At 41.7% G+C, this 11,656-nt stretch overlaps 1 protein-coding gene across 7 annotated transcripts; it reads left to right on the top strand.

The window, feature by feature from the left end:
* The first annotated feature begins 10 nt into the window (after positions 1-10).
* csnk1e (casein kinase 1, epsilon) lies at positions 11-11,081 on the top strand. Of its 7 annotated transcripts, none has more exons than XM_044178776.1 (11): positions 12-1,470; positions 2,753-2,850; positions 3,029-3,139; positions 4,143-4,291; positions 5,820-6,048; positions 6,380-6,550; positions 6,702-6,850; positions 7,002-7,200; positions 7,306-7,451; positions 8,972-9,026; positions 9,668-11,081. In XM_044178776.1, the coding sequence occupies exons 1-10, from the start codon at positions 1,466-1,468 to the stop codon at positions 9,002-9,004; spliced, it is 1,290 nt and encodes a 429-aa protein (XP_044034711.1). In that variant the 5' UTR covers positions 12-1,465; the 3' UTR covers positions 9,005-9,026; positions 9,668-11,081. The 7 variants fall into 7 exon arrangements, with proteins under 7 accessions (XP_044034712.1, XP_044034711.1, XP_044034710.1 ...); XM_044178775.1 differs by having other exon boundaries at positions 9,665-11,081; XM_044178774.1 differs by having other exon boundaries at positions 8,972-9,037.
* The last annotated feature ends 575 nt before the right edge of the window (positions 11,082-11,656 follow it).

The raw sequence follows: 11,656 nt of genomic DNA, 5'->3' as shown, positions 1-11,656 counted from the left end.
AAATCACTCTGGCGCATGCGCAGGATCTTGTTTACGTTTTCTCACAATTTTTCTGTAAAGTTTCTTTCCCATGAAGCATGAAGAGAACCAATTTACTACTATAAACTGGTGGATTACTTGCCGAAGACAACACGGGACTGAAATTCCGGATGAAAACCTGTTAAAAGATACAGCGAAAACAGTATTTCCTGGTGAATATTTTCATGACAAATTAAGCTAGCTGTTAAGCTAGGAAAACTGTTTTTCTGTTGCACAGCAGGTTACGTTTTATTGTTATTGAAATGCGCTACACCTCGTATAGTGATGCTCTGTGCGAAGCTATACCCAACATAACACGTTGACAAACTAATGTATGCTGGCAAAAATGTCTTTGAGCGCTACTTTTTATTAATAGTTAGTTATAGCAACGAGTTTTTAGTCCAACAGACGTGAAATTAATTAGCCTACTTTTGTGCAAGTTTAGCTAATGAAGGCTCCACTTTGAGGCTCCATTGTTACCGTAAGTCTGTGATAAAGTCGCCCTCTGGTGATAAATTACTACAGAAACTCAGCTTCCACACATTCCCTATTCAGTTTTAACTTATACCCCTGGCTGTGACTGATTATGCTTAAATTATATTTTACTGAACCATTTATTTTGAGACTTCTAGTATTAAGCAACAAAACATAACTTATCAGTAGTTTTTGTTATGGGGTTACAGTTCGTTGGTCATTGCTGTATAGTGAATAATACACAGTCTGTAACTCCACTTCAAACATGCCTATGATCAAACGTTAACATTGTACAAAGGTATAAAGAAAGACGTTTTTGTAGGAACTACCACTAGAGGGGGTTGACTCATGACACAGGTCAGTCCATGCACATTCTGCATCCTAGCCTATATGAGAACAATTAGTGTAACACACACAGAGCACTGACCTGTCCATACTATAATTATCTCATTTTCTACATTATTACTTAAAGAATTCATTTGAGAATGGTGTATTGGTGTAAACACATGATGTAGCAGCTTTCAGTGAGGGGTTTGGGTGATTTCTGGTGCGCTTCATTCATGCCTGCAAAAACCAGCAGCGGCAGCTCGGCGGCTTTAAGACAATCCGGGCATCTCTTCAAGTCTGTGGATGACATCATTGATACTGTCAATGGTGTAAACTGAGAGAGGCCTGGGGGGGGGGGAGCAGCCGGAGAAGAGAGAGAGAAGGACCTCTGTCTGGTTTCGGCGTTTTTCCTCCCCCCAAAAAATCGTGACAGTGAGAAGCTTCCAGAGTCGACGGGCTCTGTTTGGCTCGGATCAGCTGTATTTTTTGGGTCTTTTTCTCGGAAGTGTGTGGGGGGGGGTTCAGGTCACAGATCTCCGGGGTTATGAGCCGTCCGAAGCCGCGTCGCTGCGTCCCTGTCCAGGGTCCTGAGTGAGACAGAACCAGCGGGCAACCACGGAGCCTGACACAACCCGGTGAGGAGGAGATGGGGTGGGTGGTGTATGTTGGCTAGTCAAGGTGTCTGGAGGCTTGTGTGTGTGTGTGTGTCATGGTGTGTGTGAGGTGGTTTGGGTTGGACAAATAGAGTCCTACCTGTATATAAAGGGTGCGGCTATGGGAATTATTACCACAGTTGATGGTTAGTGAGGGATGAACAGTGTGTTTTTGCATTCAGCACCTTCCCCATTTCCTCTCTTGTGGTATCTGGGTCAACTGCATGAAGTACTCTCTCTTAAAATATTATGTCTTTCCTGTTTTTGCAGTCCTTTGCAGCAATAGTGGGTCTCTGTTTTGTAACACTGACATTATAGCAGCTCTTAGGAGGCTGAGAGAAGAGATGAGCTGGGCAGACTTGAGGTAAAGGGTTTGGTACTGTGCAGCAGTGGCTTGCTCTGCCTTATTTTCCCCCGCACAGTGTATGTGGATGGGGTGTAGGTAGGTCTACAATGCAGCTAAGATTAGAAAAATGAACTTAGTCAGCGTTTAGTGCAATGTCAAACTGGCTTGTAAAGCCTAACCTCTGTCGAAAAAAGCCCTCAGTTGTTTCCCACTTTTAAGTCCCTATTTCATGGCTGTTCAGACAGATAGGGCTTGGGTGAGGAAAACATGACTCATTCGTATTTTGTCAGGGGACTCCAGTCAGAAATTGGGAGTTTATGCAAATCTCTTGTACACAGGACCAGACTCCCTTGAAGTGCTTTGGGAAGAGTGTGTGAGATGCTGATCCAGCCCCCCCTGCAGCTCTGCATAAATCATGTTATACAACTACACGCTCTGTTCTTCTTTGCGCTCACCTTTTCCCCCATACACTTTATAAAAATTTTATTGGCCTACATTGTTGTCCTCTGAGATACCAGAGTTTATTATCGCGTCCTGTATAATAGGTGTAATAACTCGAACTCAACAAAACATGGCTGATAGGAGCAGGGTCGTTGCATTAGATCCTGTGTATTGAAAAATACGTTGCTTCCACAGTGGGTTTAGTCACATAAAGTCACTTTATAGCTGGAAGTGAGCAACATATTCCTTCCTCGTTCCAGTGATTCAACTCAGGCTGCACTATGTCACTGTTGTGGCTCAGCAATTTACACTTTCATTGTTTCTCATCTCTCCTGTCGATTTGTTGTAAGCTTCCAGTTTCAATTTCTTTCATGATACAGCTGCCCCAGGGTTCATAGCGTTGAGTTTAAAGTCTGCAGCTTTGCACCACTGTCCTTTTACTTTATTGATCACCAGTGATTGATGACAGCTTTGTGTGTGTTTACCCCTTCAGTGAGTTGAAAAGCTCAGAAGCCATGGAGTTGAGGGTGGGGAACAAATACCGCCTTGGGAGGAAGATAGGGAGCGGATCCTTTGGAGATATTTACCTCGGTGAGAATTTGGACTGTTTTCACTTTGTGTTGTGTTAACCTGACATTGTTACTTATCTTCTTAAATTGCAAAAAGCAGATATTACACATATTCCAGTTTTTGTGAACTGTGTTAAATACTTTATGTGTTGGAAATAACTGATATGTTGTAACTACATCTCTGGCGTTTCTCCCATCAGGTTCTAACATCGCTACAGGAGAGGAAGTAGCCATCAAACTGGAATGTGTGAAGACCAAACATCCACAGCTCCACATTGAGAGCAAATTCTACAAGATGTTGCAGGGCGGAGGTACGACGCACGGAGAAGTGTTTTGTGGGGTTTTGAAGGCTTTATTAGGGGGCACTGAGAGGCAGTGAAGGGTTTAAGGGGCACTATAAGATAAGATATAAGATAGAGAGATAAAGATAAGATAAGGTAAGATCAGGCTTTATTGATCCCGGAGGGGAAATTCACAGCAGCACAGAGACGGGCTGAGAGGTAAGAAAAGCAGATAAAGAACTATTTGAATTATATAAATAAATAGAGAAAAGAGATCACATTAATAACCTATATACAATATATACATTACAATACAACTATAATACAGTGTACATTAATTATATAAGAAAATTGTACAAATATTTGTGCAAAAGAAATCCAGAAAATTATGGCAGACATGATGTGTGTACTATTTATAATATAAGTATAGGCATATAGGTATAATTATGAATAATTAATACAATATACATAACTACATATGAAAGTATATAGGGTTTATATAATATATGTGCAGTATATGTAACATCCACACTATACAGTAATAATGTACTGTAGTAATACGCTACTATGAAATATATATAAAAATACTTCCATAGTGATAATTAAAATAATAATATATAATTGAGGACAAGGTGCAGATGCATTGTTATAATGTGCAACATACTAAAGCCAAATACTGGGTGGTCTAGAGCAGTGATTCCCAACCAGGGGTATTTCTGCAGGTGGTATGTGGAAAGATTGTAGAGTAGCTCATTTGATAAAATAGAAATTTAGATTTGATTAAAAAAATATGTCCACATATTGAGTCAACTATAACACCTGAACAGTAGTTGTGACTAAGAGTGCGTGGAAAAATAGTTAGGAAATGGATAAATGGTTGAGTTGCGGTAGTAGTACAAATGCAAACTGCAGTGCAAATTGCACGTCAGTGAAAATTGGTGGATTATAACCTGTATATACCCTAGTTTCTCAACCCTGTGCTATTATGCACCATTCTGTTTCCTAACCCTCCGTTCCCCCCCCTTCCCAACAGTGGGAATCCCATCTATTAAGTGGTGCGGAGCGGAAGGCGACTACAACGTTATGGTAATGGAGCTGCTAGGCCCCAGTCTGGAGGACCTGTTCAACTTCTGCTCCCGCAAGTTCAGTCTGAAAACAGTCCTGCTGCTGGCCGACCAGATGGTGAGACAGACTGACTGACTCCAGTCAACACTGTAAAACATAATAGTTCATCAGGGCTTTGTTCTGAGATCCAGAGCCAATAATTACCACACAGTCCCTACACAGTAACTAATGAGCTAATTGAAGAACACTTTTGGAGGCACCATCACGGTTGATTGCGTCTTTATAAAGAGGGTCATTAAGGCACCCAAGGCTGAGAAACAATAGATAAAAAGTGATAGTTATAGATAATGGAAAGGTACACATTAAATTATGCAATTACAGTTGTCTAAACTTGCACCTTTGCTTGCACATAATGCATTGAAGTCGACCTCAGGCTGGGAAGTTACACAGATTTCAATAAATGGATGTGGCTATTTTTAGACTGGAACTAAATGGATCATTTGAAATCGGAGAATAATTCTCATCTAAACCTCTGAAGCTTGTTTCTTGGCTCGAGACAAAGCTTATCCCCTCACTATCTTCCACCATTCAGCTCCTCAATAAAAGTCAATTCCAATCTAGGACACGGAAGCTCCGCAAGACGGCCTAATCCTTGTCGCAGGGGTCAGCCTGTGGTGTCTTTTATGAGCCTCTTTAATCCCTCATATGTCATTCTTTAGTCTACAACTGGCACATTTGTTCTTTTGTCCCATTTTCTCTTAGCCACTCTGCTGTCATTGTTACATCTCTCCTCTCCTCTCTTCTCCTCTAAAGGGGCAATAACTAAGATTTGAACTGTCCCATAACATAAAATGACCTCTATATATCTGCAGACAATCTGACAGAATTATTGATCAATATCAGTGACTCAACTATTATTTCACTGGGCAATGAGACTTGTGGCCTTTAAAACTCACGTTCAGTTTTACACTAAACACTCTAACTATGGGAATATAAAGACTCACAGCACCAGTAAAGTTAATTGATTATCTGAAAAGGAGTAACTGTTTGCCAGACGCTCAGACCAAATGACTCACTAATCTGAAAACCTGAAGATAGATAGAGTCAAATTTTCAAACATACGATCAGTCAATTTTTCATCAGGGTATCTTGAATTTTGCTTGAGACAATTTTTAACGAAAGCCTGCGTTATGAACTTGAGGTGTAAGACGTGGGCGTTTATCAGCCAGGGAGGGTCTAACGAAAGACCCTATTGAGTTGCATTATGGGAATAGTAGGATTGTGTTTTTGAAACTTAACCCGTAATCAGGACTAAAAGTCAAGATACTGTATCTTGCCCTCTACTGCTTTGATTATGACCATTTTGTTTTTGTTGTGAGTCCTCCAACTATATGAAAGTACAATGCTAAATTGCTGGAGTACCCCTTTAAGGCAAAGAAATGTTCATCATGACCAATTTCGTGTCTCAAGTCTCTGCATATTGACTGTCTTTGCATACCGATATGAAACGACCCGGTGGTAAACCTAAAAGCACATAGTATACTCTTATGAATGGCATTTTTTTGTTAATGGGCTACAACATGCAAGACCACTAATACTCTCCTTTAATCCCAACTAAATCCTGTTCCCCATCTCTCTGTTCCAGATCAGTAGGATTGAATACATCCACTCCAAGAACTTCATCCACAGAGACGTGAAGCCTGACAACTTCCTGATGGGGCTCGGCAAGAAGGGCAACCTGGTCTACATCATCGACTTTGGCCTGGCCAAGAAATACCGTGACGCCCGAACGCACCAGCACATCCCCTACCGCGAGAATAAGAACCTCACCGGCACCGCCCGCTACGCCTCCATCAACACCCATCTGGGCATCGGTAAGACAGCATACACGCAGAGGGTGGCCTAGATATCCGTGTAGGTGTGAATGTGTGTGTTCTGCTAACCCCAGTGTGGTTTGTGTGTGTGTTCACAGCAGAATGTCAGTATAATATGTTGCAATATGAGCGTTTATTGATCAGGACTGGATTCTCAGAACTGCAGCCTCCTTTCCTTTCCTTTCATTTCCTTTTCTGTCCTCCTCCTTTTACTTTCTACCACTTTCTTTGTCTCATCCTCTCCCTTTTCTTCTTCTCCCCCCTCAAACTTTTTTGCCATTTCACACTCTCCTCTCTACTCTCTCTCTCCGTTCTGTCTTTTCCACCACAGAGCAGTCGAGGCGAGACGACCTGGAGTCTCTGGGCTACGTTCTCATGTACTTCAACCTGGGCTCTCTGCCCTGGCAGGGGCTCAAGGCTGCCACCAAGAGGCAGAAGTATGAACGCATCAGTGAGAAGAAAATGTCCACCCCCATCGAGGTGCTCTGCAAGGGATACCCCTGTAAGTAAAGAGAAACAGAAATTGATACCAGTTGAAAGGCCAATTAAAAGAGGGCTTTTGCAATAGTTCTGTCACATTTTTTCTAAAAAGGTTCAACACCTCACCTGTCTTTGCTTAAAAGCCACTTCTCTTTCTCTCTCGTGTTTCCCAGCTGAGTTCTCCACTTACCTGAATTTGTGTCGCTCCCTGCGCTTCGATGACAAGCCAGACTACTCATATCTGAGGCAGCTCTTCAGGAACCTTTTCCACAGACAGGGCTTCTCCTACGACTACGTTTTTGACTGGAACATGCTCAAGTTTGTGAGTGGCTCGTCCAGAATTCATACCGCTGTGAGCGACATGCTTTTTGCAAACTAGCTCCAGCTTGCAGGTCCAAAAACCATTTCCATTATGTGTCCTTTTTCTCCTCTCCAGCATACATTCACATCTGCACTGTTCCTCTGCGTTTCAGGGGGCCAGCAGGACCACAGAGGATGGAGAGAGGGAGAGGAGGGAGGGAAAAGAGGGGGAGGAGCGAGCAGGAGGAGGCCAAAGAGGAGCTGGAGGTCGAGCTTTGCCGCCTGGCCCGAACCCTTCAGCAGCCAACAGAGTCAGGAACGAGGCAGATGTTGCTCCCTTGAACCCGGCCACACGTGGGGTCCAGCAGTCAGGTCAGGATGCTGGTTGTGGTTTTAGATGTTTGGAAGTAACTGTGAGATACAACTGTGACAGAGTGAAGGCTTTCATTTCAAGCGTGTGTCTTCGTGCGTGTGCAGGTAACCGCTCTCCTCAGGCGGGGAGAGCAGAGCGAGCCGAGCGAGAGAGGAAGGTGGCCATGAGGCTTCACCGCGGGGCCCCGGCCAACGTCTCCTCCTCTGACCTCACTGCACGCCTCGACCAATCACGCATCACTGCGTCGCAGGTAGGAAGATTGGGGCTTTACAGATTCAGTGAGACTTTGTTGTGAAGAGAGTTGCTGCATGTTTTATGCGCATCAGTTGCTTCAGCTGAGAGTGTTAAGGTGTGATTAAGGTGGCAGTTCATAGAACACGGTACTAACAAACAGTCCCTTTCATCACAAGTGCAAATTGCAAGTGCTGACTTTGGTGATCACCTCACTTTTCCTGTACTGCCACCATGAAGTTCACATTTTAGTTTTTTTTTTTTTTCAATTTGACCAACACTTTGGTTTATCACCAAATACCTGCACAACTAATAACATTCCCATCAGCCTCAGCTGTACTTTGTGTTTATTCCTAATTACCAAATGGTACTATGCTAAACTAAGATGGTCAAGTCAAGTCACGTCAATTAAATACCCCAATATCACAAATCACAATTTGCCTCAGGGGGGCTTTACAATCTGTACAGCATACGACACCCTCTGTCCATAGACACTCAACGTGGTAAACATTATAACTGTTTAGCATCATTATGTTAGCATTGTCATTGTGAGCATGTTAGTAAGCTGACATTAGCATTTAGCTCAAGGCACTGCTGTGCCTAAGTACAACCTCACAGAGTGGCTAGCATGGCTGTAGACTCCTAGTCGTGTTACTTTAGAAATGTACAAAACGCAACCATAAATAAAAACTGCAGCAAATATTGCTCTCTTTTCTTATGTAGCATTTATTGCTTTTTGTGAATAAAATGGATCAGAAGAATTTTCATTACCTTGGACAGCTGGATTCTCTGTTATGCAACATGTAACATAATCTACTCATAATTACCACCACCAAGAGTTTTTGTTACTGTGCAGTTTAAGTCTGACATGATATAAACACAGAATAGACTAATCCACCAAGGCAGGATCCTTGTGTCCCAAAGCCTCTTTATAATTTGAAAGTGGACTCTCCAGTGCTTCTTCATTTATTAGAGATCACGTCTGAATCCTGCAGTAATGACAGCAGCCATTCTAAATATCCAGTCTGATTGTGCTGTGTCTTTACATCACTATTCAAAGAATCTTACATACTCTGTACAGTCTGAATTAGCATAAATTAACTATGATGTAGACAAAACAAGGACATTAGCATATTATCCTCCTATGATCTTGACAGTTGTAGATAGTTCAGTTCTATTCAGTAGCTGTCCCCTGATTTCCTGACTTTGTGGTGGTTTTCTGATTTTAACTGCTCTTCCTGGTCCAGATCTTTAGTGTTTGCTTCTGTTTCTTTGTGGGTCAACCTGTCATCTGAATTGTTTGCTAGCAACAACCTTCGTGAGAAGAAAACCCCCTGTGAAACTGCTAACAGATCACAAATAGCCACATTCGTGACCAAACAGCCCAAAGAACTAAACTCAGGAGGTAAATCAAGAACTAAGAAAGCTTACAGGGTTTGGTCATGGAAGAGCTCAAATTTTAAATACCGCGTATTCTTCAGATTTCTGTCTTCTTGCTTTGATCTGCTTCAAGCTTCTCGTCTTTCCCTCCACACTCAGGTCAGTGTGCCATTTGAACATCTGGCAAAGTGAGCTCCTCCTGGCTGGCCTACAGGTCAGTGGCAGGTATGGACATCCCCACACACACACACACACACACAGTATGCTTGAACTGCTATCCATGTCTTTTGTTCTTGATGACCCCACCAAAACCAACAATGATCCCACTAACAAGTATTGTCTGTGTATCCAAAGCCTAATATATCTTATTACTCTGTGCCATAGAGCTCCATTGTTGTCCAGAAACTATTAAAAACATCAATGAGCCACACTATTGCACTGGGTGACATGTTCCTTCATTACCATGAACACACACACACAGTAGTTTATTTTGAGTCAATCCCACAAACACCATCCTGCTGCTGTAAATACTCACTAGCGCATCAAATGTGCTGATGAAAGTAGTCCCCAACAAATGCACTATTTACTCCTGTTTGAGTAATGTTTGCTAAACACTACCAGCTGTTTTAGCCTTATTTAAAGATGAAAGAATATATTTGTGACCTTATTTTAAAGATGAATGTCTTCAGTAGGAACCAATGGGCCACAGACAGGTTAAGGAAGTTAGAAAGTATTGAGAGACAGACTAATGCATTGTTGGTTTTCATCTTTTCGTGGGATTTGTTGTATATTTATCCATACATTAACCCAAAAAGTGACATTATCTTCCTTGTCTTGTGTCTTGTGGTTCAGCAGCTGCAGGGTATCAAGTACCCCTTACTTTTCAAATGGATGAATGAATACATGAATGAGTGGAGGTGGACAAGAGGAGCAGGAGGAGGCATTGCGGGCCCTTAAAAGCGGGGCCGAGGCCATCCGTGTGTCTGTCAGTATGCTGTGTGAACACTGGTGACCAGGAAGAGCCGAAGGAATGCTGAGATGATAGAAACCAGTGAGACAAACAAACTCTTGGCTGGAACTGGTTGGTACTGCTTTTCGGGGTGCGGCCAGAGGGGGAGGTGGGTGAAACAACACACAGGTGCCGCCCCTTCTTCACTCATATTCACCTGCCCATCGACTCAGAGGTTCAACTTGCAAAAAACATCAAAGTGCACAAAATGGACAAAGTTTCAGTTATTCTGTGGTTTACACATGCGATTAAATTAAAAAAATTAACCATCAACCGCTAACTTTTGAGAGCTACATCCGCTGCTTATGGTGTTCTTGATTATAAATAAATGTGTAAACAGCTATCGAGACGAACACAAAACAAAAGTGTATTCAGGGCTGCAATAGATGAGACAGGAGAATGCTTGAAAATGGAGCAAGGAGAGGATCAGAGGAAGGGAATTAATGAGAGAGAGTGAATTTGTGGATGCGAGCGAGGCTGCTTTTTGTCAATAAATGTCAGTATCTGTCTGTGTGTTATTGTCTTAAATGTTTTTTTTGCCTTTAGCTTTGCTTTAGAGAGTCGGAGGAAAGGAGGGATGCAAAAGTAACTGTTTTACCCATGACTTATAACGGAGGATTAGTCCCTAATTAAAACGTCCTCTTCTTCAGCACACTTGTTCCTGTCTTACCTCTGACAAGGAAAACATGCTCATTGAATGTGCAAAGAGAAGAAGAAAGAGAAGGAGGACTGCTTTGAGTTGAGGACAGAATAAAAGGGAGAGCCATGAGGATTGTATGATATGATATAGCCTTAGTCCAGCTTGTAACTTCAGGTGTGAAAAGACTTGAGAAAGTTATAAGATCCTGGTGGTGAACAAGTCTGGTGTTACATTTGTATTTTTGTTTTGCTTTTTTTCGTTTTGTAATACATGTAAAATGTGTAGATACCTTTTGCCAGAATGTTACAGATTATTTAAAGATGGGGCTGGAGAGAAGAGGACTGTTTACTCCCTGACAGCCCTTGGGCAAGTGAAACAGAAATGTTTACCAGTAACCTTTAGAGTCTGCCGTAAGTGTGTGTTTTGGTTTCTACAGTGGCAGGCAATGACAGAAAGGTTCTTGTTAAATACTTAAAGCAGTGTTTTGACTGTCAGGATGGACGGATGTCACTGATGGGAATGAGCTGTCTAAAGTCTTGTACATTGCTTTACCATGCTTCAACTTTATTACTATGATATTTGTGTATATTTTCTGAATCAATAAAGATATACACAGCTTATACAGACTTCTAATAGTATGTTTCAATCGATATGACCATTCATATTTATTATTTGATACTGAATATGTTTGATTTTTTAAATATTTCCACCACATATACATTTTACAATGGCATCTACCCCTTAACCCCTTGAAATTTCAGTTTACACATTTTATACAATGGGCAGTTGAGGACAAGTGTATTTGTTTTCACAGTGCTTTACATAAGACATAAAAGGCATTTATAAAAGCTATTAACACAAGGCAATACAAGAAGACAATATAAAAAGACATAAATATGATTTTAAAAAGAGTCAAACAAAATAAAATAGAGGCTAAAATAAGCTAAACAAGAGTAAAACAAATTAAACAATAAAATTTACAGTGCACCTACAGTGCAGTGCATATGAAAGAAGAGTCCGAAGTTTGACTTAATAAAATGCAGTGACAAACAGAAAGGTTTTAAGACCTGATTTTAAAGAACTGAGTTGGAGCAGATCTCAAGTTTGGTGGTGCATATAAACTGAATGCTGCTTCTCTGTGTTTAGTTCTGACTCTGGGGAGTGAGCAGTAAGCACACCTGTCCCGGACCATCTG

The sequence above is a fragment of the Siniperca chuatsi genome, linkage group LG20, assembly GCF_020085105.1.
Source record: "Siniperca chuatsi isolate FFG_IHB_CAS linkage group LG20, ASM2008510v1, whole genome shotgun sequence".
Taxonomy (NCBI): domain Eukaryota; kingdom Metazoa; phylum Chordata; class Actinopteri; order Centrarchiformes; family Sinipercidae; genus Siniperca; species Siniperca chuatsi.
Note: the sequence above shows the minus strand (reverse complement) of the source record. Positions and strands in the feature narration are given on the sequence as shown.

What these genes read in the sequence shown, in the direction of transcription:
- csnk1e (XM_044178776.1), top strand. An exon ending in CTTTGGAGATATTTACCTCG is followed by an intron (nt 2,851 to 3,028) that starts GTGAGAATTTGG and finishes TTCTCCCATCAG; the next exon opens with GTTCTAACATCGCTACAGGA. An exon ending in CAACACCCATCTGGGCATCG is followed by an intron (nt 6,049 to 6,379) that starts GTAAGACAGCAT and finishes TTTCCACCACAG; the next exon opens with AGCAGTCGAGGCGAGACGAC.